This window comes from Chroicocephalus ridibundus, chromosome 16 (assembly GCF_963924245.1).
Source record: "Chroicocephalus ridibundus chromosome 16, bChrRid1.1, whole genome shotgun sequence".
Classification (NCBI taxonomy): domain Eukaryota; kingdom Metazoa; phylum Chordata; class Aves; order Charadriiformes; family Laridae; genus Chroicocephalus; species Chroicocephalus ridibundus.
In genome coordinates, this window is record NC_086299.1 from 9,619,640 (window position 1) to 9,642,933 (window position 23,294).

A 23,294-nucleotide genomic window follows, 5' to 3' on the forward strand; every position below is an offset into this window, starting at 1 on the left:
GCCCGTGTCCCGTGCCACCACGCGGGGTCACCCGGAGAGTGCAAAAACCCACCTTTCCGCTTCAAACCTTGCGCCCCAGCGAAAGGGAGGCCAGGAGAAAGCTGCAGCCCCTTTTTTATTTCAAACGCAGGCGAGGGCCGCCGCCGCTGCTGAAGGCACTTGCAGGGATGGGGAGAGGGATTATGGGGGAGGGGGAACGTGGGTGCTGAGGCCACTTCAGGGCACCATGTGCCACCATTTGAAGGCGAAGGGCTTACGCCGGACGTTGGTGCCGCAGTGGACCTCCCCCGAGAGGACGTGGTAGGAGAAGTAGTCGTCGATGAAGGTGCAGGTAAGGCCCAGGGGCTCCAGCAGCGCCCGCACCCGCTCCTCCAGGCAGCACTGCCCACCCACCAGTGGTCCAAAGGGCTTGGGGATGCCCAGGTGCCTGCCCAGCACCAGCATGTTCACCTGCGGCACGGGGATGCCGGTGAGAGGACCAAATCCCAGCCCAAATTCCCCGCCCGGGGAGGTCGGGGCGAAAGGAGGAGAGGAGGATGATGGGGGTGTTACCATGTCGGGGAAGAAGGCTTCGGCGCCCATGGTCACGTCGCCTCGGAAGAGCTGGGGGATGTCGAGGATGTCCGGCTCCGCCAGCCCCAGCGCCCGCTTGAGGATGTCCCTGTTCCAGCTGATGCAGCTCTGGGGGGAGGCAGGGGGGTGTCAGCGGTGGTGATGGGGGAGAGAGGGAGGGAGGGAGGGATGGATGGAGGGAGGGATAGAGGGAGGGAGGGAGGAATGGATGGAGGGATAGAGGGAGGGAGGGAGGAATGGATGGAGGGATGGAGGGAGGAATGGATAGATGGAGGGAGGGAGGGAGGGAGGAATGGATAGAGGGAGGAATGGATAGAGGGAGGAAGGGATGGAGGGAGGAAGGGAGGAATGGATGGAGGGATGGATAGAGAGGGATAGAGGGAGGGAGAGATGGGTGGATGGGCAGAGGGATGGGCAGAGGGATGAGTGGATGGACAGGGATGGAAGGAAGGATGGACAGAGGGCCAGAGAGAGGGATGGAGGGGTGAGTGGATGGGCAGAGGGACAACGGAACGGACAGAGGAATAGGTGGACAGAGGGAGGGATGGATAGAGGAATAGGTGGATGGAGGGAGGGAGGGAGGGATGGATAGACAGAGGGAGGAATGGGTGGATGGGTGGTTGGAAGAATGGACAGAAGGATGGATGGGTGGATGGACGGACAAAGGGATGGACAGCAGAATAGGTGGACAGATGGAGGGAGGGATGGGTGGAGGGATGTATGGACGCACAGAGGGAGGAATGGGTGGATGGGTGGTTGGAAGGACAGAGGGATAGATGGAAGGATGGGTGGATGGAAGAATGGGCAGAAGGATGGGTAGATGGACAGACAAAGGGATGGACAGAGGAATAGGTGGACAGATGGAGGGAGGGATGGGTGGGTGGATGAAGGGGTGGATGGACGGACAGAGGGACAAAGGGATGGGCAGACAGATGGACAGGGTGGGCTGGGAAGGAGCCCCCTGCTCCCCTTCCTCACCTGGACGTAATTATTGAATTTCCGGAGGCTTTCATTAGCCAGAATCTCGTTTATCGTCGGCTTGGGCACCTTCTCCAGTCCTGCAGCACAAATAACCAGGCAGGAATTCTTCCCTCAACACGTTTGGGAGAAGACTGTCGGGTCTGAGCCAGGAGCTCCCCCAGTCGGGGGTCACCAGCAGCGAGCTCCAACCCCGGGAAATCAAATCCATGCAGCTTTTTAATTAATACAGCTTATTTCTGCCCCCCAATCCTTGCTGCCGGCAGCACTTTCCAGCCATTAGCTGGGTTTCAGGGGGGCCGTGCGTTCACCCGCCCCATTGCATTTTGCAGGAAAAAAAAGGGAAAAACAACCCATCGAGCCCCGTTTTTCATCCTCCCCTTACCCTCGAACATCGCCGCCTCGCCGAACCCCTCCTCTTGCTTCTCCTTGAGGAGCTGGTAGCAGGCGCTGGGGCTGGCCAGGAGCAGCCGAAAACCCTGGAGAGGGAGAAAGGGATGATTTTTTTTTTTGGGGGTGGGGGGTGGTATAAAGGTTGCACCCCACTTTTTCCGCCCCCCACCCCCCCACCCAGGGCTGTTTACCTTCCTATCGGGCGCAGGGACGAAGCTGAGGAACTCGTCTACGTGGCCGACGTGGAGCCAGTCGGAAAACAGCTCCACCGGCGCTTGCACTTGTTGGGCGATGAGAAAATCCTTGACGGCTTTCGCCATCCGCCGGCCACCGAATCTGGGGAGGGGAAGGGGGGGGGGGGGGGCACAAGGGGGGAGTTGCCATTTTAGGGTGCCCGAGGTGATGCTCTGCTTGCACCCAACCTCAAATTGTGCATAAAAATCCCCTTTTTGTGTTTGTTTGGGGTTTTTTTTTCCCCCACCCCCAGATGCTTTGGTGCCTCCCATCCTGCATCTCACCTGGGGAAGCTGCTGCCGATCAGGATGCGGCCCAAGGGGTACTCCTTGCCCCGCACCGTCACGGGGGGGCTCACCTCCAAATTACCGAAGGAATCAAGGCTGGAAGCACCCTCCGGCGCTTGCCGGGCCACGTAGCCAAAATCAGGGCCCTGGGTAGGGCGGGAAAAAAGGTGACAATTGTTAAAAAAAAAAAAAAAAAAAAAGCAATAATGGTTAAATGGTTAAAAAATAAGCTGTAAGCACACAAAATGCAGCACTCTCAAATCCTCTTTGATGCTGGCTCTTCAAAAATGCAAGGAAAAACCCTTGATTTATTCTATTTTTTTATGTGTTTGCAAAGCTTTATGCCTTGCTGGGGAAGGGAGGAGGAAGGAGTCAGGTACCAGGATGCTCTTGACGGGGAAATCCTTCAGCCCCCGGTCGCGGGGGGAGTCGAAGACGACGGGGAAGGTCTTGTGGGGGGCTTGCACATAGCCAAATTCGACCTCGTCCTGGAGAAGGGATGGAGAAGATGGGGGGAGCCCCCCTGGAGCCGCTGCAGGGAGGACGGGGCTGGGCATCATCCTGCACCCACCTGGATCCAGCGGTCCTGGCGGTTCTCCGGCAGCGGGCAGACAGTGAGCGGGCACTTGGCTTTCTCGGCCACGGCGCCCACGGCCGCCACGAAATCCTCGTTATCGTCCACGCTGGGAAGAAAAATGGGATGTGGGGGCTGATCCAGCACCGGGCAGGATGCGGCCGCCTCCCCGGCACCCACCTGCAGACGAAGACCTCCAGCGGTGCCGCCGTGTTGGGGGTCATGATCCAGGGAGCCACGCGGAAAACCACCGTGTCGGTGAAAATCGGTGTCTCCAGAAAACCCTGAGGATGAGGGAACGGAGACGGGACAGAATTTGGGCTCTGCTGCCCCCCATTAAGGGTCCCCCTGCCTGCCCCGCTCCAGACTCCGCCATGGCCAGTACCTTCTCAGGGCTCTCCAGCAGGGTGACATGGAACGCCACCAGTCCCGAGAAGCCGACGTCGGGGAAGGCGAGCCCCTCCACGTAGAAGATGCTCTCCTCCTGGTGCCGGCTGGGTTTGACGGCGTAGGCAAGCTTCGAGCCCCCCAGCACGTGCTTGTACTCCTCCAGCGCGACGCTGTCTGCGGGTGCAAGCACCATGCGACCCCCTTAAACAACCGACCCCTTTTCCGCCCCGTTTCAGCTCCATTTTTTTTTTTTTTTTCCCTAAAACCTTGCAAAAAAAGGCATATTTCAATCCCATGGACAGGGGGAGCAAAATCACCCGGTGCATGAGATAAAACCCCCGCCATGGGGTGTAGGTTGGGTGCTGCAGAAGAGACACTCGCTCTGCTGCAAGCATTTGGCTTGCGCCCCGAAAATTTGGGTGTGTCTGTCCGTCCCCTGACCCCCCCCCACCAAAGCACTCACTGCCGCCGTAGAAAACCCCGACTTTGTCAGCGTTGCCAAAGTCCACGTGGAGGACGAGGCGGTGGCCGGTGAAGATGGTGCGAGGTCCTCGGGTCCGCAGCACCATCTGCGACATGTCCTTCAGATCTAGGGAGGGGAAAGGGAGTGTTACAAAGGAAAATTGGGGAGAAAACTCTAGGAAAATGGGGGTTCCTTGTACGGGATGTGCCAGTACCGGCGTAGGAGCGGACGGCGGTGTCGCAGTTATCCAGCATCTTGGCTTTGGGGTCGTCGCGGTCGCAGTTCACCAGCAGGATGGCCCCGTGTCCGTCGGGACCCCACGTCCACGTCGCCTGGAGCAGGGGGGAAACAAAGCAGGGCTGGGGGTGTCAGCCATCACCCTCACCCCCCCATCCCATGGTGGTCCCGGGGGGGCTCCCACTCCCCTTCTTTATACCTTATCAAGCAGCGTCCTGCTCACAGCCCCGCTGCGGCTGGTGTCGGCGTCCAGCGAGACCTCTGCAGGGAGAGGGATGCTGGGTGGGGGGGGTGGAGGGGGAAGGCACACATCCCCACCATGATTTGGGGGTGTCCCCCCGCTACTTACCCACGCAGGTGAGGTACAGCATGGCTCTGGCCACGGGCACCCCGCCGGCCTCCCCGAAATACGAAATCCTGACCTGCAAGAAGGAGCGGGTGCTCGCCAGGGTGCAAAGAAGGGCCGTATCCTGCCGGTGGCCCCCGGCACCCACCTTTTCATCGCCCACGTCCTTGCTGAGGGCGTCCATGGCCAGCAGCACCTCGGTGCCGGCGGCCAGGGGCCAGCGGCACACGCTGGAGGGCAACTTGACGCTCTGGGTCTCATGGACCACGTAGAGTTTCACACCCGGTGTCCCCTGCACGTGGAAGGCGACGGCATCTTTGGGTGCAGATCTGGGGGGGGGGAGAAAACACCCGGTGAGAGCCCCAGGGTGGGGTAATGCTGGAATAAAATAATGCGCAGCCATCCGCAGGGGATGCCAACCCTGCCGCGCGCATGAAATCTTGCGACGTGCAAGGAACCCTTGCGACAAGTGGTGCAAAAGGCGACGAATCCTGCGAAATGCAATTGGAACGAATCCCACCACGCGCCGTTGCAGTAAATCCTGCGATACGCGACAAATCCTGCGAAAGGCAACTCCATAAAGTTGCAACTTCAATACGCAACAAAAGCCGCAATTCGCAGCCGCAGCAAGTCCAGCGAAACGCAACGACTCCCACCAACCGCAGTCACGACGAGTTCTTCGATACCCAGGAAACCCCGCGAGACGCAATCGCAGGAAATCCTGCGACACGCCACGAATCCTGCAGAAGGCAACCGCAGCAAATCCCGCGACGTGCGAGGGAACCCCGCAAAATTCAGTTGCAAGCCGTCCTTCCACACGCAACCAATCCCGCAAAACACGATTGTGACAAATCCCGCGAAAGGCAATTGCAACAAATCCCGCACAAGGTGATTACAACAAATCCTGCCCGAGGCAACAAATCCTGCGGAAAGGCAACGGCGCTAAATCCCGCGACGTTAATTGCAACGAACCCGGCGATACGCGCAAAAGCTTGCGATATTCAAGCGCGTCGAAGGATGCAAAACGCAGCAAGTCCCGCAATATGAAATTGCAACAAACCCCGCAGTTATTGTATTAATTGCAAATCAGCCCCACCACGGGCCCCGATTTTTGCAATATTCCATCGCAACGAACCCCGCGACAGGCACCGAGTCCTGCGAAACGCAATTGCAACGCATCCTGCAAAGACACGATGGCAACAAACCCTGCAATATTCCATCGCAGCAAAACCCCAGAGCTGTTTGGGGGGGGATGTACTTTGGCACGGGGCTGCCCGAATCTTCGGATTTCACCCTGTGGCGGGGAGCCCCGACCGGTTGCATCTCCTTAAGAGGGAAGCGAAGCTGGGACGGCGGGGCAGGCTGCAGCTCACATGGCTCCGTCTCGGTGCAAGAAGCCACGGGCGACGGGCCAAGGAGCACAAATCCTCAACCCCGAGGAGGAAAACCCGGATCCGTCCCCGGGGGGGGGGGAGAGGAAAAACCCACCCTGCGGCCAGCGGGATGCTGCCGGCGGCGACGGTGCAGCAGGTTTGGAGGCATTAAGGGAAATATAAATCCCCGAGCGGCTGCTTGAGCTGGGGTTTAAGGAAGCAAAAAGCAAAACCTGCTGCCGAAAAGCACTTGAACTTGGGCAGGGGCCAGCGGAGCAGCTGAAACACCCCGTGCCGGGAGGTGACACCCCGGCGGTTTCACTCCCCGCGTTCTGCCAAAACAAGGAAATATTTCCATTCTGCAGGAGGACGCAGCAGCCCCCCCGGCTGGGATGTGAAATTCAGCCCGCGGTATCACTTAAAGCTCCCAGGAAGGGGGTTTTTGCACCCGAAAATTGCAAAATCCCCCTTGGAGAGGTCACCGTCCAGCTGCTACATCACGATTCGGAGCATCCTTTTCCTCCCGGGGATCCGCATCCCCTGGGAAAACCACCCCCAGCACAGCAGCGTTGCCCCCACCCCACCTCGAGCTATTTTTAATCGGCTTGATTAAGGGGCTAAAAGCAAAAAACCCTAATAATAATTTAAAAAAGCAGATTTTTTTTGTTTCGCCACTTACCCGCGGACATCCAGGGAGAGCTCGGTGCCCAGCACGCAGACGGTGCTGGTGGGACGTTGGGTGGAAAGCTGGACGTGGCGCTGCTGGGCCATGCCGGCGGGCCCCTGGGGCACCCTTGGGTGCTGCGACGGGTGGCACAAGGGGATTTATAAAGCCCGGCTGCTGGGAGGGGATTAACCAAAGCCCGGCTTAATCCCACCTCCGGGCGCCCAGCCTGCGGGCTGGGTGTGCTCGCTGCCCGGCCATGGAGCATGAAACAGCCGCAGCGGGGGGGGAAAAAGCACCCCAAGACACCCACCGGAGTTTTTATTTTTCTTTTTAAGAAGCTCGGGGGTGGGATTTTTTGGTTTTTTTCAGGTTTTTTTTTTTTTCTTCCTCCCCTCTTAGCACAAAGACATGCTGATGGGACCAGCCCCCCCTCCAACCTTAAACCCACGCCATAAAATATTCAGCGTGACACTGGAGCCGAGCTGGGGACGTGCCAGCGCCGGGCTCGGCGGGGTTTTGTTTCTCCTCTTAAAGGGTTTTATTGACTAGCTAGAAAAATTGGCTTTCATTCGCATTTTGGGAGGGTTTGCTTATTTTGGGAGGGTTTTCTTCTTTTTGCTAACTGGGTGCTTGCCCCATCCCCTGGGTGCTGCACGGGGTCGAGGGGTGGGTCCGTCACCTGCGGTGGGGACAGCAGACCCCGCCACGGCTTTAATCGTCTTTCTTTTAATTAAATCCTCCTCTTGGCGTGGGAGAGCCCTTTGCCGATGCAGCTGTCCCCCCACCAACTCCCTGCGGGGTCATGCGCCGCTGGAATTTAATATCGCTCCTCGGGGTGGGGGAAACTCAGCAGAGCCGTAAGCGCAGGGAAAGGGGGTTCCTGGGGTTAGGAATCCTCTTTTTTTTTTTTTTTTTAATTTTTTTTTTTTTTACCAAAAAGTGGGGTGTCAAGAGGGATGCACGATCCTTTCGGAGAGCATCCCCGCTTGATTCTCCGGCACCGTTTGCAAACACGGCGTCGCAGCGGTTTGTACCGGAGGCACAGCTACGCTTTTACATCTCAAAAAGTATGGCTAGAAAAGCAAATTTCTGGGGAAAAAAAAAAAAAAAAAAAAAAAAAGTGGTTTTAGCCACATAATAGCTTCCGGGGTTGCACAGGGCTATGCGATGCCCGGGGCAGGGGAGCAGTTTCTGTTCCTGCTGGGTGAGGGCAGCGCTGGCAGCAGGGACGTGCAGGGGTGCCAGGTCGGATGGGGAAATGCCACGCTCCGTTTGCCATGAAAAGAAGGAAAGAAAGGGCGGTCAGGGCGGCTGCAAAGGGACAAGGAAATTTTCTCGTTGGGGAAGGTGTAAAATGATTTGCATGAGGACGGGACTCTGCCTCCACACCGTGCTGGGGTGAAGAGCTGGTCACCCCAAAGGGAGGTGGTTTTTTGGCCGATAAATTGGGAATTTTTAGGGGGGGATTATTAGCTACAAACCTGGGATAAGGGACTATAAGACTCTTTAGCAGGGGGACGGGGCCTGAAGCCCTCCAAGCAGCCTCCTTGCCTGCTGACACGCATGCGCCACGCTCCCAAAGACGGTCCGTGTCTGTCCTCCACCCACCGTGGTTGTCCCCATCCCATAAAACCACAATTCCCGTAACAAGCCCATGTGCTTAAAAAAAAAAAAAAAAAAACAAAAACACAAACACATTTCAAATGACATTTTCAACCCAAGAGCCGAGGAAGAAAGGACGGGAGATGGGGAAGAGCTGCGCCCTCAGTGTTAATGCAGCTTTATTGGCAAAACCCTTTATTTTGATGCATCTCCTGATGCACCAAAGGCACCTTCATCCTCCAGTTGCAGGACCCAAGCCCGACCCCGGGTTCTTCAGGGCATCATGTGCCACCATTTGAAGGTGAAGGGCTTACGCCGGACGTTGGTGCCACAGTGGACATCGCCAGAGAGGACGTGGTAGGAGAAGTAGTCGTCGATGAAGGTGCAGGTGAGGCCCAGGGGCTCCAGCAGCGCCCGCACCCGCTCCTCCAGGCAGCACTGCCCACCCACCAGTGGTCCAAAGGGCTTGGGGATGCCCAGGTGCCTGCCCAGCACCAGCATGTTCACCTGCCAGCCGGACCAAAAAATCAGTGTTTTCCACTCAAAATGTGTGTTTGCATCAAGTGTGGATGGAAAAAGAGGGGTTGGAGGGGAGAAGGTGCCGGAGGGTCTTACCATGTCTGGGAAGAGGGCATCTGCGCGGGAGCCATGCATGATGAAGAGCTGGGGGATGTCGATGATGTCCTGTTCGCTCAAACCCAGCTCCTGCTTCAGGAGGTCGCGGTTCCAGTCGATGCAGCGCTGCAGAGAGGGAGGACATGGAATTGACACCCCAGGCCATCCCAGCACCCCAAATCCCATGCATGGACCCCTGTGTGCCCTATTGCACCCTGCCCAGATCCTCACCCATCCCATCCCTCTGAGCAACGTCCTGAACCCATCCCCAACCTGAGCAACCTCTTTCCTTTGGTTTTGACACTTCTGCAGTCACCTCCCACTGGGACAATGGGCTGGGGTGACCCAGCACCCAAGGGTGCCTGGCTCCTTCACGGTTGGTCTTCTTGCCCGTCTGCTTTCACGCCACACAGTGCGACTTGTACCACGGTTTCTTGCTCTTCCCCAGGATCTCTAAAAACACTCCCTGCACCCCGAAAGCACCCTGCAGCGATGTGAGCAAACCCACCCAAATCCATGGGTGCAAAGACCCACCTGCACGTGCCTGTTGTCGTTCCTCAGCGACTCATCCGCCAGGATCTCATCGATGCTTCTCCTCTCAGTGCTCTTCAGCCCTGTGTGGGGACCAGAGCAGAGCGGTAAGGGACACCAGTAACAGATGCCAGTGGTCCCCACCAGGCCGCAGGGATGCCCTCGCCTGCTCCCTTACCAACGAGCTGCTTGGCTTCACCGTGGCCCTGCTTCTGCTTCTCCTTGAAGAGCTTGTAGCAGGCATTGGGGCTGGCCAAGAGGAGCCGGAAACCCTGCGGGAGAGAGCCAAGGGCTTCAGGCTTTGCTGCTGGTGGAATATTTTATTCCCACCCTCCTGCCGAGAGACACCACGCTGACTCCAAACCCAGCCCCAGGTGTTGCAGGTTGTACGGGATGCCACCATCACAGGTTGTACGGGATGCCACGATCATCACAGGGTGCACAGGATGCCACCCAGGGACTCGCCGTTTTCCAGGAAGCCACCCCAAACGCAGGTGCATCACCCAGCCACCGTGGGGAGGACAAGCAATTACAACAATTACAAAAAAGGCTTCTTTTTTTTTTTTTTTTTTCTTTTTGGCATTTGCAGAAGAAGCCTCGTGCAGGAGCAGGAACAACTCCAGGAACCGGTACCTTCCTATCAAAGGTGGGGACGAAGGTGAGGAATTCATCCACGTGGCCCACACTCAGCCATTCCGAGTAAATCTCCACCGGAGCCTGCACTTTCTGGGCGTAAAGAAAATCCCTGACCGCCTTGGACATCCTCCGGCCGGAGGCCCTAGGGAGCAGAGGGAGGAGAAGAAAGCGGGCGGCCATCACACCCCTCCCCAAAATTTACCCCCATCCTTCCCCCAAACATCACATCAAGGGGAGAAGCAGCATCTGCACATCCCATTTTAATGGGAAACACCGGGAAGAGGCTGGAAATAGTCTGAGCAATATATGTCTAGATTATATATTAATATATACAAATATGTTATATATGAATATATTTACAGTATATATTAATATATAGTATAGTAATATACATACAAAATATTATATATTACTATATCTATATTATATATAATATATACCTGTATTATATATTAAAATACATATATATTTTATATATATATATATATATATATATATATATATATAGGCTGTATGTATCTATAGGCATCCGGGCATTACATCCCCCGTTCTGTTCAGGCACCTTTGGATTTATTTTCCCCTGTCCCTGTGAATCTTAAATCCCTCCTTATGCAGCGCTTTACGCAGGGGTGAAGTTTTCTTAGACAGACGGCAGCAGGCTGGGAAAACATTAATTAAACTTCTTGTAATAAGGGATAATTACGGTCCCAGCGAGGCTGGGAAAATGCCATTTACCCGCCGCTGTAACCAAAGCAAGCTCCCTGGCTTGCAGCGGGGCTGGGGTGGGAGCATCCCATTTGTTATCCCGGATCAAACCCCATCTGGATTGGTCCCCGTTGTTATTTTTCCAGGAAAATAACCTCCTTTGTGGAGGATTTTGCAGGGCGCTGTTGTTCCCACGGGGCTGCCTAGCACTGCCTGCCCAGAGCAAAACAATTTCCAGTTATTCAGGATTCTACTCTTTCCTGGATTCCCCTGTTTTTCCTTTTAATAGAGGGAAAATAAAAACAAGGCGGGATGCTTACAGCACTGTAGGATCAGAGCAAAAGCACCAACAGTTTGGGAGAAGTTAAAAATCAGAGCGGTGGCAGGATTTTGTAAGGGATGAAGGAATAATGACGCACGTTGAATCCAGGATTTGATGGGAATTGGCCCCAAATTCCCATTTTGATGAGAAGTGGCCCCCAAATTTCCGCTCTGAAGGGTGCAACCTTTTCTCATGCAAGGATTTTCGGTGCTTCCCTGCATCCCGGAAGTAGGGCTTGAGCCCCACCGCGTCTCACCAAGGCAGGGAGCTGCCGATGAGGATCCGGCCCAGGGGATACTCCTTCCCTCGCACCGTCACCGGTGGGCTGACGTCCAGGTTGCCAAAGGAGTCGAGGCTGGTGACCTCTCTCCCGGGGAGCTCACGGGTCACGTAGCCAAAATCGGGGCCCTGGGGAAGAGGGGAGCGGTGATGGGGACTCCCCGGGTGGAGGTTTTGGGCAGGGAAAAGGGGGTTGGCAACGCAACAACGCACCAGGATCTTTTTAAAAGCAAAATCCTTCAAGCCTCTGTTCCTGGGTGAGTCGAAGACAACAGGGAAGGTCTTATGCGGCGCTTCCACGTAGCCGAACTCCAGCTCGTCCTGTTGTGGGAAGAAGAGGAGAGAAAGAAGAGGAGGAGGAAAAAGGGGAGGAAGGAGGAGGAGGAAAACTCGTGGCGGGGTGATAGCCATCTCGGCAAGGTGTGCGGTGAAGGTGGAGCAGGAAATGGGGCAAACTTGGCAAAGCCTGGCAGTTCCCCATAAGCCCAAGGGAAGCGGTTGCCTTGCTCTCCCTGGGGGTGACACCCTACCCAGCACCGTGGCGCCTGGCGTAGGTCACCCCCGGGGAAGCAACTTGGAGCCACAATGGGCAGGGAAGCGGGAAAGGGAGAGCAGGGCTTGGGCACGCTGCAGGGAGCACACGGCACATCCAGCCCGTGTCCTCCTGTAGAGGTACTGTGGGGTCCCTCTTGCAACGGAAACTCTCTTGCAATGCCCCACAGGGTCCCCTCTTGCAACAGGGTCTCTCTTGAAATGTCTCACAGGGTCTCTCTTGCAGTGGGGACCCTCTTGCATTGCTCTGTAGGGTTCCTCTTGCAGTGGGGAGCCCCTTGCAAAGCCCCACAGGGTCCCTCTTGCAATGGGACCCCTCTTGCAATGTTCTATAGGGTCCCTCTTGCAGTGGAGACCCTCTGGTAAAGCCCAATGAGGCCCCTCTCGCAATGGGGCCCCTCTCACAATGCCTCCGTTAGGTCTCTCTTGTAATGGGGCCCCTCTTGCGATGTCCCATGGGGTCTCTCTTGCAATGGGGTACCTCTTGGAATGACCCCTTGGGTCTCTGGACAACGTCTGCGCTGGTTGCCACCACCAGCAGCATCTCCCCATGCTTTAGTTCACGGTTGCCTGGTTCACCTCTTAGCATCTAGGTGCTTGCCCCAGCAACTCAGCTAGTCCCTCCCAGGGGTGTCAGCAACAGGGACACACCCTACATGCCCAGGAGCCTGTAAGGGACCAGGAGAGCTGTGTATTACAAGCATCGATTGATGACCTGGATCCAGCGGTCACTGCGGGTTTCCACCTCCGAGCAGATGGTCAACTTGCAGTTGGCTTTCCTCAGCAGGACCTTCAGCCCTTCCAGAAAGGCTTCGTTGGAGTCTGGGCCCCGCTGGATGCTGGAGGGAGAGGAAGGAGCAAATGCTGCAAGGGGGGATCATGAGAAGCGCCCCCCCCCCCCCCCCAACTCTGCAGCACATTCCTTATTTCTAATTGCACTGGGTAATAGTCCTGCATGTAGTTAGACCCTGGAGAGGGTCCTCCGACCTTTCTCCTTGGGGTTGCAATGAGTGCAGCAGTGCCAGCAGGCTTCCCACCCAAATATTGCCTCCATTATAGCATGCATAAAGCCTGGCTCACCCTATGGCTGCTACGTAGCAAGGAAAGGTCAAAAGCTCCTCCTTGGAGAGTCACCCAAGGCAGGAGAGCAATGGGTTGATGTCCCTCCTACCTGCAGACAAAAACCTCCATAGGCTGCTGGGTGTTGGGCATCATTATCCAGGGCGCCATGCGGAAAACCACTGTATCCGTGAAAATTGGGGTGCCCGGCAAATTCTGCGAGGGGCGAAACACCAGGGAGCGATGGTTGACACCCCACTGTTAGGGGACTTTGCAGGGGATGAGGCAAACCCCACGTACCTTATGAGGAAGCTCCAGCAAGCTGGCGCTGAAGGAAACCAACCCAGAGAAGCCCACGTCGGGGAAAGCCAACCCTTCAACGTAGAAGATGTTTTCTCCACTGCCGACATGGTCCAGCACGTAGGAGAGCTTGTCCGGCCCCAACACGGGTTTGTAGTGGGGGTGTGAGTCACTCCCTAGAGAAACACCAAAATACCCAACCCAAGACGGAGTGACCAACCTGTCCACCGGGCTGGAAGGAGGCACCAGCAAGGAGGTGGCTGATGCCAGCGCGGTTTGCAGAGGAGCGGGTGTGCCTCCTCTTCTCTGGGGAGCACACTTGATCTTCCTCATACAAAGAGGACTCTATACCCTCAGGTCCAACCCTTTCAAGGTGCGTGGCTCCAGTTAAGCATCTAATGATATGCTTGGGTTCCCTGACCTGATTTTCGGCGGGGAGCTGCTGGAGATCCAGCTGCCAGGGTGTTCAAAGGCAAAACGCGCTGCCCAACAAGATGGGCTGCTTTGGCAGCTGGGTCATTGCCCTCACTGAAACGGTGCCGGGAGCCACGCAGGGGTTATCCACCCCGTGGGAACATCAACATTTCAGCAACCCCCCTGAGAAAAGCCTTTTTTTACCCTTTCCCCTTTGATTTTTCCCATATAACCCCAATCTTCTAGAATAGTAGAGGAGCTTTGGGGATAAATGAGCGTTTCCAGCAATTGGAGGTACCCAGCCTCTAGCTGCGGTAAACAAAAAGAAATCGGGGTCCACTCGCCTCGGGGTCATGCATGGATATCTGGGAAGGAAGGAATACTCACGGATAGCATGGAAAACCCGCACTTTATCTGCATCCGACTCGGGGACGTGCAGGATCACCTGGTACTCAGCAAAGATAGCGCTGGGACCTTGAGTCCGCAGCAGCATGACGGACATGTCCTGAAGGTCTACGGAGCAGAAGAAGATGGAAAGAGGGGAGAGAGGTCTTACAAGTGGGAAACACCCCGGTGAGATCTTTTGGGTCCCCTTGCGCTGCAGATGACACCCTACCTGCAGTGGTCCGTATGTCCACCTGACCGCTGTCTGGCCCCCCTGTACCAGGGCTGTCCCGGTCGCAGTTGACCAGGAGCACAGCACCTTGCCCATTGGGACCCCACGTCCACTTGGCCTGGAGGAGAAGCACCCAAAGAGGTTGGGAGTGAGATTTCCCCCATCCCAGCCTCCTCCCAAACCAGGGAAAACCTCACGACCACGCTCAGAGGACAACCCACAACATGCAGTCAAGACTGGCGGGGAGACAGCAGCGATGCTTTCAAGCCACTAAATTTCCTAACCCTCCGCTTCTAGCAGGGCCAGCAAAGACTATTTCAAACAGATCTTATCTTCTAACAAGCCAGACAGTATCTGCCAGGCCTCATCTGGACAACACTACACAGTTTCTAGGAATGCATCTCATCTCGATGTACAATTTGCGCTGCCAATTGGGCTACAGCTAATTACCCGGGTGTAAGTGCTTGGGCATATGCAGATTTGTTGCCAAAGGGGTAAATCTCTTGCTGTTTGCAAAATTTGCAGCTGACTCATTTAGTGGCACGTTTCAAGTCCAAAAAGAAAAAAAAAAAAAAAGAAAAAAAAAGAAAGAAAAGAAAAGAAAACAGAGTATTTTCTCCTATACGATCCTTGGGGCTGGACTGGAGAGGCAGGAGATTTTGGCACGGAATAAGAAAATAAAGTCTTTTCCACCTCAATTAGTACATTTAGATTTTGCCATGTTATTTTCTCTAATTCAGACACCAATGATACCATCCAAGTCCCACTCCCTCCTGGCAGTTTTTAGGGAAGAGACTGTAAACGGCTGCACCCTGCTTTGACCCTCCATACTTTGCCTCCAGCAAAGCTTCTCCTTACCTTGTCCTTCCCTCTGCTCTTCACTCTCCCATTACGGCTCAAGTCCACGTCCAGGGATACCTCTGAAACATCAAGAGAGAAGGAAGCCAATAGCAGGGGAATGAGCTCTGGGTGGCATTTTGGGCTCATCCTTGGCAGTAGTCATGAGTCAGCCAACCCCAACCCCACCTTCACGCCCCAAAGCTGCTCCAGACCCAACGTCTCCAACAGAATGCCAATAGAAAAGCCAACTCGATGGCTTTTTCACGCCTTTCCCTCTTCGGTCTCCAGCTACCTTCTCCCTTCTCGGCACCCCCAGCAGGGACGTACTCACTTCAGGGCATATTTTGTGTTTTCAACAATTTCATATTGATTGTAGAGTTTTTCACAAAGCCAAAACACGGTGGAGGCATGAAAATGTTTTCACCACACGTGAGTGGACATCTGAATAATTACTAGGCTCAATGCAGTGTTTGAGAAGGACTTTCCCTTACAGAGCTCTTCTTGGCCCAATAAAGCAACCTCATCTAAACCCCACTTAAATCTGTATTAAGCCTATCTTAATACAGAAACTCCTCCGAATCGGATATTCGGCTTGTGAAAAACACGGGCACTGAAGCAGAGATTGTCCTCCTTCACGCAGAGAGGAGGGCGTGGAAAAGCTGGAAATGGAGCTCTTAAATCTAAGCAAGAGAAGAGCATTTGTAAGGCAGAAGCCCTGCAGACAGCTGTGGCCCCAGATGGCTCCAGTGGAGACCATCAGTTATGGGACGTGGGAAACCATCAGCCTCTTCAGGTGCAATTTTTGGAAGGCATATGCATGACTTTAGGACACAGGTCTGGCTGTCATGTGAACGCTTTAGAAAATTCCAAATTTAGGGTAATTAATCCATCCAAGTGGAAGGCTCTGCATCCAGACTGGTTGTCTAGACTCCCTTTGTAGTCAGCAGAGGAAAATAGGCATTTCAAGGGAATGATTCATCTCATCCTAAACTTCTAAAATAGGTCAGACAACTGCTCTTTGGTACCTATTCCTCTCCACTAGCTGCAACAGAGGTCGAGGAGGGGGACGCCGGCCAAAGTTGGGTGAGATGGTCTCCTTCGGATCCTCTTCTGCTAACGCAATGGTCTTGGCAAGCAGAGAAGGATGCTTGGTGTATGTGTTGGGTGGGGACATGGCCCAGCCTGTGTCTTTTTTGCACCATATAAGGCAGCATAATAACATTTTAATTATTTCCCTCTTGCTTGTCAGCATCAGTCAACACCCAAACCTTCATTGCACATCACAGATGGGTAGCCCGCGCCCCCCACTTAACTCCCATCCCATGAACCCAACTAGATCTTGGCATCAGAAAGGGTTGGCCAGGTTTTGAACAAGCATTGCTGTAATACCTACCTACGCAGGTGAGGTACAACCAAGCCACCGAGAGCTCATTGCCTTCCCGTCCGTAGTATGAAATCTTAACCTGCAAAGACATCACCACATCGTGACCCAAGTCCCATGTCCCGTCATGCTGAGTAGGTCTTTCCACTCAGTGGGTTGACCAACCAACGCTATACAACAAGCTCATGGAAGGTTCATCCAAGTCATTCTCCATTAATCATAGTTCAGCCGAACCATTTCTGCCTGGACTACTTTTGCTGCCTGGCATGGAGTTTCTGACACCAGCTTTTGCAACCACTGCTGCCTCACATTTAGGGCACAAAATGTGATCATCTCATCTCCTTCTCCTTCTTAGTTTCATTTTTTGTACATGATAACTTCACAATTCTTTTTTAAGTTTGAGTTTCCTCCACGGAAACAAGCCCAATGTCAGTATTACCTAGAAATGCTTGAGCCTGCCCACAATCCTCCACTCTTTCCTGGAAAGTTTAACTTTTTTTTCCAGTTTCAGTGCGCAAAAAGCAACTTACCTTATTGTCATTGACGGTCTTGCTGGTGACATCAATGGTCACTATAATCTCTATATCAGGATCCAGGGGCCATCTGGAGTTAATCATGGGTTTTGTCGTGGGGTTGTGGACGATGTGGACCGTAACTGCGGAGGTGGCATGGACATCAAATGACATGGCACTTTTGGGGGTAGATCTGAAACAGAGAGCAGTGTGGGGTTATAGACCAAGTTGTCTCTCCTGTTCTCCTCTGTGGAGCCAAATACTTGAACCTGGAATTAAAATCCAGCCTTAACTGGGTGGAAAGGACACCTTCAGGTGACGAAACACGTCGTCTGAATTTTATATGTATTATCTCTGTGGTGGTGTTGAGCAAGAAGAGCTCCCACTGGAGCTTTGGCACGTCCGTTCGTGGTCAAGCCTAGATTGCAAATTGCTGAAGTTTGGGCATCCAGCCTCCCTCCACAACAGCAAGAAAACCCCCAAAACTTCAGCATTCCACAACAAAACCCCGACAATGAGCCAGGACAACTTCTGATGTCAGCCATCTGGGGAGATAGTTATCATGGGACCATCCCCTGACCCGAGAGATGCCCAAACTGGAGTAGAGCCCGAATCCCAGCATGGAGAACCCGCACCCCACCTGCATGACGTCCCTTGCCTTTGAAGTGCTGCCTACCTGCTCATTACAGGCCCAGCACCTCCATCCCAGGAGCATGAGTGCTCCAACCTGTCTGCCATCGGGAGCCAGCCTCCCCAGCCACACGCAAAAAGGGACAGAGCAGTAAATTTTAACAGCGAGAATAAAACCAAAAATAAATCCCAGAAGAGATTTATTCCCAGTGCTGCTCTTGGCATGGTATCCCTGGTGCCTGCAGCAGCTTGTAAGGGGAGATTAAAGTGTCATCTCATTCGTCATTCCGTGTATTTAACATCGTGCAACATCATAAATCCACCTGCATGTTGTTGTACACCAGGACTTCTTGAATTTGGGTCTATTTGCCCTGATTTTACAGCCCTCACACCTCAGCATCACCATCAGATTCCCACTGTGCTCCATTTTCTGCCCCAAAACGGACCAAACCGCAGTCAAACCTTGACGCATCCATCACCGAGTTCCCCCTGGCCAGTGCTCTCGGGGAACAAAATGACCCCATTTTTTTTACTTGAAAGAACATTCACCCTCTGCTTTTTTGGACCAAAGATCAGATTTTGCTACTGAGAAGCCAAATCAGCCCATTTAGGGGCTCGAGCTCCATGTTTAAATAGGACTGAGCTCGCTTTCGGTCCAAAGCCAGGGAAAAAAAGTCAAATAATAGGTTTTATATATTCCCATCCGGCTGAGAAGAAAAAGAATACTTTTTAAGGGCAGCTAAAGCTCAATCCAAAGCCCTTCAGAGGGACGACAGCACGTCCTGGCCTGGCTCCAACACACGATCCCAATAATTGCCCCGGATGCGATCCCAACTGGCTTGTCCTGTAGTCTCTATCATTATAAACGTGATTTATTAAATAACGACAACGTAACAGCAGGGTAAATACAGCCTCATATCTGGCCAATAAAGCAACCCCCGTATTTAATGCTGGAAAAAAAATCTCTTTTTGTGAAATCACCCATGCAAACCTGCTGGTGGATTTTTTCTGCCTGAGCCACACATTTTATTCTTTACCCCATTTTAGCTCCGACCAAGTTACTCATCTTGAATTGCTCTTGCCTAATGTTTTCACAGACAGAAATAGATCCCGCTTAGCTGGGGTGTGCATGGGCTTTGCCTGCAAATCGTCATGGCTCGGCTACGCTTCGACGCCTCACATTTGCCAGAATGACGTCCCTCCTTTGGGTGCAGCTCCGCATGGGACGTTGTCCCTTAACACAGCCCCAGCGAGATGTGTCCCCCGTGCACCGAACAAGCTCGCCAAATCCTTGGCTGAACTCATGGTGTGGGCTCAAAATGAGCTCCGATTTCCCCCCTAGCGCTCATTTCTCCTCCAAAGAAAGAGTAAAGACACTGTTGGGCTCCCCCAAAACCCATCAGCCCTATGGAAAACGATGGGGGTACCCCCCATCCCAAGCCTTACCGGCGCGTATCGAGGAAGACCTCAGTACCCAACACGCAGACGCCGTAGCTGGCGTGGCTGGTGGACATCTGCACGACGTGTCGTTGGGGCATGATGCGCCGGGGACTGCGGCTGCATGTGAAGGAAGCTGCTGCCTGGCTTTGTAGGTAAACCAGCACGACTGGATTAAAAGGCAGGGGAATTTTAACTCCTCCTTCCCTCGATGACGGGGTTTAGCCAGGGGACCCTGCCGTCTCCACCTCCACCACCCAGCAAGCTGCCGCCCCACTCGGGGAGATGGAGGTGATAAGGCAGCCCCTGGGGGGAGCCAGGCAGCTCCAGGGAGGGGACACAAGGCAAAGGGGCAGGACAGGGTGGGTGACACCCAGCCCTGCCCTGGGATGCTCGGCAGCGAGCTCTTTTGGGGCTTATTCTCACCTTTTTATTCCCTTATAGATCCATATAAGGACTCCAAAGCTTAATGCATTAAACATTTCAACTCCTCCTGTTGCGCAAAGTGGTTGTTTAGGGTTATTATAATACACAGTATCATTAAAATAAAGCATTTTCTTTAAAACAACCCAAATTTTCCATCTAGCCTCTCCACAGGTGACTCACGGCCTCGGCCACCCCACTAGGGCAATGCCCGAATAAAGCCTAACAAAAGGAAATGTTTGTCCAGGTCGGTCCTTCCCATCATAACAATTCCCGAGGAGTGCGACGGACAGAAACGGGTGCAGGGAAAACTGGTTATTTGGCACGCAGGGAAGGGGAAAACAAAAAAACAACAACAAAACAAAACAAGCTTTCAATGGAAATTAAAAGTTCTCAGTGTTTCGCTTGGACCTCGCATTTCAGGGGAATTGGGGCTTTTGGGCAGGCAGCAAAAGTCTCACGGGAAACATCCCCGTGGCTGGAAGATGTCGTCTACCAGAGATAGGCATCTCTCTCCGGGCCATCCCAGGAGGTTTCACCTGCCTGCGAAGAGGGAAACCAGGTGAGGTTATTCTTGCTGAAGCCGGGAAGGAATTCTCCGTCACGCTCGGGGATGGAGGCAGCAGCTAAAATGGAGGAAAAAGGCAGCGTAGGGACAGAGAGCATGCTGGTAGCCCCGTTGCCACAAGGTTCATCCTCGTAGCCAGGGGGATGGGGCAACGTGGTCCCCATTCTCATGGCGTGTTAGCAATGCAATGGGCAGGAGAGGGCTGGAGCCAGGAAAAACTCGGTTTTACGAGCGGCAGGACCCCTTGCAAGCCAAAAAGGTCAAAGCAAGCTCAGTAGAGCTAGAAGGACCAGTCCCCACCAGTGCACTGAGCCGTGTGTCCTCAGCCGGAGGAGCAGCGACCTGCACGCACCTTCCCCTGCAAGATCAAACCAGCTGCTTTAAACATCTCCCAGCCAGTCTACATTAAAGGGCTCCTTCCGACTTTAATTGCAGCAGAAAAATAACCAACAGCACCATGTCTCGTATGCGAGCACGGCTTTAATAAGATCGTGGGAGCCTGCCGGGGCAGCCAGGATGCTCGAGTGGGAAACGCTAGCGGCACTTCCAGGCTCTCCAGGACCTCGCCTTGCTTGAGATTTTAGATAAAATCCTATTTCCCAAAACCCAGCACGAGCCAAACTCCTGATGTTCACAGACTGGTGAATTTTGTTGGTTCTCAAGCCCTCATGAGGGAACACAAGGCTTCACGCCCCGTTAAAACCCTGTGAGCTGGGGTGAAGCAGAGCTGGCGGCGGGGGCGAGGAGCTCATTGCATCCTCCCAGGAAGAGTCTGGCCACAGCAGCATCTCTACCGAAGAGAGCTGCAAGTTGGATTTCCCACTCGCAGCTGCTGGTCGCACTGGTTTGGACTGGGCACGGTGCTGAGTTTGCCGCCTGCTGTGATTTTAGCATCGCATCCTGCTTGGCTGGTTTGAACCCTGTGCCGGACAGGGAACACACCTTAATCCCCACGGGGTCAGGCTGGTACGGTCTGTAATCTGGAGGGAGGTGGAGGATGGTGGTTTCGGGCTCCCAGCAAGCACGAGGGCTTCAGCAGAGGGTTTGAGAGCATACGCTTCTCAAAATCCACCCGGGATCACACCTATCCAGAAAGGATGGAGACACAGTGCTGAAACCTCATCTTCATTTTGGATTTGGGTTTTTTCTTCGGCAAGTTTAGTCACGGCACATTTTGAGCCACCACAATCACTGCGGATGCTCGCTCAAGCCTAAAACACCTCGTCTTCGTTGGGTGGTACCTACACTCACCTCTTCTTCCTCCTCCACCTTCTATTAGCACCGACATGCCCATGCACAGGGAGAATGATGATTTTAAGTCATCTGGCCCATACAGAGCTGAGTGTTTCTTCCTAATAACACCTTGTCCGGAGAAGTTGCTATTAAGATCCCTGGTACATGACGGATGGGATCCTGCCTCTCCATCAGATTGAGTGAGCTTGGTCAGCCTTGTGTTTTGGGGCTCACTTCATCTTTTTCCCAATTTCAGCCTGGTTTTAGCCATGATGGAGCAATACCTGACCCCCTCAGTGCTCCCCCAGGAACACCACCAATGGCCCAGACCCTCTTCGGGCGTTTCTTCTCACCCATCCTGCACCACCACTCCGTCAAGGAAAGTTTGATAATCTCCCTGAGCCAATAATTACACCTTATTTATTACTCTGCATACGTAATTGCAGGCAGGAACTTTTAAGAGCCATGTCAGCCTAATTACTTGCAATAAGGCACAGCATCAAACCAGTTATCAAGTCCTGCTCCGGTTTGCATGGGGGTTTATTTTCTTCAGGTGCGTAGCTGTAACAGCACGGCAGGAGCATCCCAGGTGGCCACCAAGTCCCTTCCTGGGGACCTGCCTTCCCCATCCTGCTTGGAAGCCAGGGAAGAAGAGCAGGAGGAGTATGGACCAGTAAAAAATGCTTTGAAAGCCAGTAAAACCCATGAGAGGTTGGTCCCCATCCTGGTAAAACACCTGAGGTCAGGACTCGTCAGAGCTGGCTTAGCATCTGCCTTCTCCTGGGTGAGAAAGCACCAGAAATCCCCCTCCATCCTTCCTTCTTCCCAAAATAAAGGCGTCTGCCTGCTGAGCGACTTCATACCTGGCAATCCAAGAGCCAAGCACACCATAAAACTGCTTTTACCCCCTGGGGCTGCAGCCGTGCACGCACCCGGTGCTCACGCTCTCCTCCAGCTTTGCATGAAATTTGCTGCCCTATAAATATCTCCCTCACTGGGACAGCAACAAAGCTACGGGTGGGCTCAGCTTCGCCCAAGCTCCTTCATCCTCACCAGTGGGTTGGTTTCGCCTCCTCGAAGCTGCCTGCCTCTTCCAAAATAAAGCCAGCGCAGGCAGGAACGGGCAGGAATGGGCAGCGCCTCGTGGCTCGATCGGGACAGGCACCTGTTTGCACCTCCTAAACGCAAAAGGTCAGCTTGAAAGGACGCCGCGAGGGGGGACATTTCCCTCCTACTCTTTGCAATAAGGCACGTGCCTGGCAGGAAGGGAGCTGCAAAACCACGCCAAAAACCCTCACCGAGCACCCATGGAGCTTAAAACCCCCTTGCACTCACCGGCTCGGTCCTCCTCGTGGAGGAGATGCTGGGCGACACGGACGTGAAAACCCTCAGGAATCGGCTCGCCGCGGTTGTTTGCAAGCTCCAGCGCTGGGATCTGTTCCCAGGTCCTCGAAATTAGGGCAGGCAGAGATCCATCGGCGGCGGGGAAGTTTATGCAGAGCAGCTCCCAATCTGGCAGATCTGATTTTTAAAAAAAACACCGGAGAACTACTCTGACCAGACTGACTATAGCCACGAAACCACGAGCCTCCAGACATCTACGTGCGTGTGTATATCCGTATCTATATATCCGTCCTGGGATGGTTTACCATGTCTGATCTCCCACCTGATAGCACAGAGCAGAGCCTGCATCGCCAATAGCACTTTCGCACCCTGAAAAATCCCATTCTTGCAGCATAAAACCAGGTTTATTCAGTAACTGGCGCGGGGATTCACGCAGGCTTTTCCTGCCCCTCGTGCGATGGGGACATACAGGTCCTCACGCTTGTCCCCAGCGCCGGCAGCAGGTACGGGAAGGATGCCTTGGATGCCTCTTGGGTGTGATTGTCCCTCTCCTTCCTCCCCAAATGCAGACATTGCAAGGGGTGGGTGCTTTGCCAAAGCCTCCCCAGGAAGGATTTCATATTATCCTCACTGCAAACATTGCTGCAGGGGCTCTGCAAAGACACACACACCCCCCCCCCCAGGCTTGCAAAGACCCCAAAAAGCTTACAAAGAACCTGCATGGCTTGGGAAGACCCCCAAGAAGCTTGGAAAGACCCCTTGGCTTTTACACATGCCAGC

General features: G+C 54.0%; 2 protein-coding genes across 3 annotated transcripts; both read right to left on the reverse strand.

Moving 5' to 3' along the window:
• On the reverse strand, window positions 1-6,735 carry LOC134524073 (protein-arginine deiminase type-3-like). 2 transcript variants are annotated; one of them, XM_063353737.1, is made up of 16 exons: window positions 6,528-6,735; window positions 4,624-4,804; window positions 4,479-4,551; window positions 4,329-4,390; window positions 4,107-4,224; window positions 3,893-4,018; window positions 3,425-3,603; window positions 3,220-3,323; window positions 3,037-3,148; window positions 2,846-2,953; window positions 2,463-2,611; window positions 2,136-2,280; window positions 1,937-2,030; window positions 1,552-1,631; window positions 553-681; window positions 1-427 (listed from the first exon to the last, which is right to left on the reverse strand). In XM_063353737.1, exons 1-16 carry the CDS (start codon window positions 6,617-6,619, stop codon window positions 254-256), a joined length of 1,926 nt encoding a protein of 641 aa, XP_063209807.1. In that variant the 5' UTR covers window positions 6,620-6,735; the 3' UTR covers window positions 1-253. The 2 variants fall into 2 exon arrangements, with proteins under 2 accessions (XP_063209807.1, XP_063209806.1); XM_063353736.1 differs by having other exon boundaries at window positions 1-450; window positions 6,528-6,732.
• A 1,625-nt stretch (window positions 6,736-8,360) lies between these two features.
• Window positions 8,361-22,567, reverse strand: LOC134524098 (protein-arginine deiminase type-1-like). Its single transcript, XM_063353777.1, has 16 exons — window positions 22,506-22,567; window positions 16,898-17,072; window positions 16,380-16,449; window positions 15,005-15,066; window positions 14,147-14,264; window positions 13,918-14,043; window positions 13,117-13,292; window positions 12,929-13,032; window positions 12,473-12,596; window positions 11,419-11,526; window positions 11,183-11,334; window positions 9,897-10,041; window positions 9,442-9,535; window positions 9,267-9,346; window positions 8,733-8,858; window positions 8,361-8,624 (listed from the first exon to the last, which is right to left on the reverse strand). Exons 2-16 carry the CDS (start codon window positions 17,051-17,053, stop codon window positions 8,391-8,393), a joined length of 1,875 nt encoding a protein of 624 aa, XP_063209847.1. The 5' UTR covers window positions 17,054-17,072; window positions 22,506-22,567; the 3' UTR covers window positions 8,361-8,390.
• Between the last annotated feature and the right edge of the window lie 727 nt (window positions 22,568-23,294).

Bases quoted from the DNA above. Each gene is read 5' to 3' on its own strand.
- LOC134524073 (XM_063353736.1), bottom strand. From the start codon at position 6,619: ATGGCCCAGCAGCGCCACGTCCAGCTTTCCACCCAACGTCCCACCAGC. The intron at 4,225-4,328 runs GTATAAAGAAGG...CCCCTGCTCCAG, and splicing joins GCAGGACGCTGCTTGATAAG to GCGACGTGGACGTGGGGTCC. The intron at 1,632-1,936 runs GTAAGGGGAGGA...TTTGTGCTGCAG, and splicing joins CGAGGCGGCGATGTTCGAGG to GACTGGAGAAGGTGCCCAAG.
- LOC134524098 (XM_063353777.1), bottom strand. From the start codon at position 17,053: ATGTCATTTGATGTCCATGCCACCTCCGCAGTTACGGTCCACATCGTC. The intron at 16,450-16,897 runs GTAAGTTGCTTT...ATGTCTTTGCAG, and splicing joins AGACCGTCAATGACAATAAG to GTTAAGATTTCATACTACGG. The intron at 8,625-8,732 runs GTAAGACCCTCC...TCCGGCTGGCAG, and splicing joins ATGCCCTCTTCCCAGACATG to GTGAACATGCTGGTGCTGGG.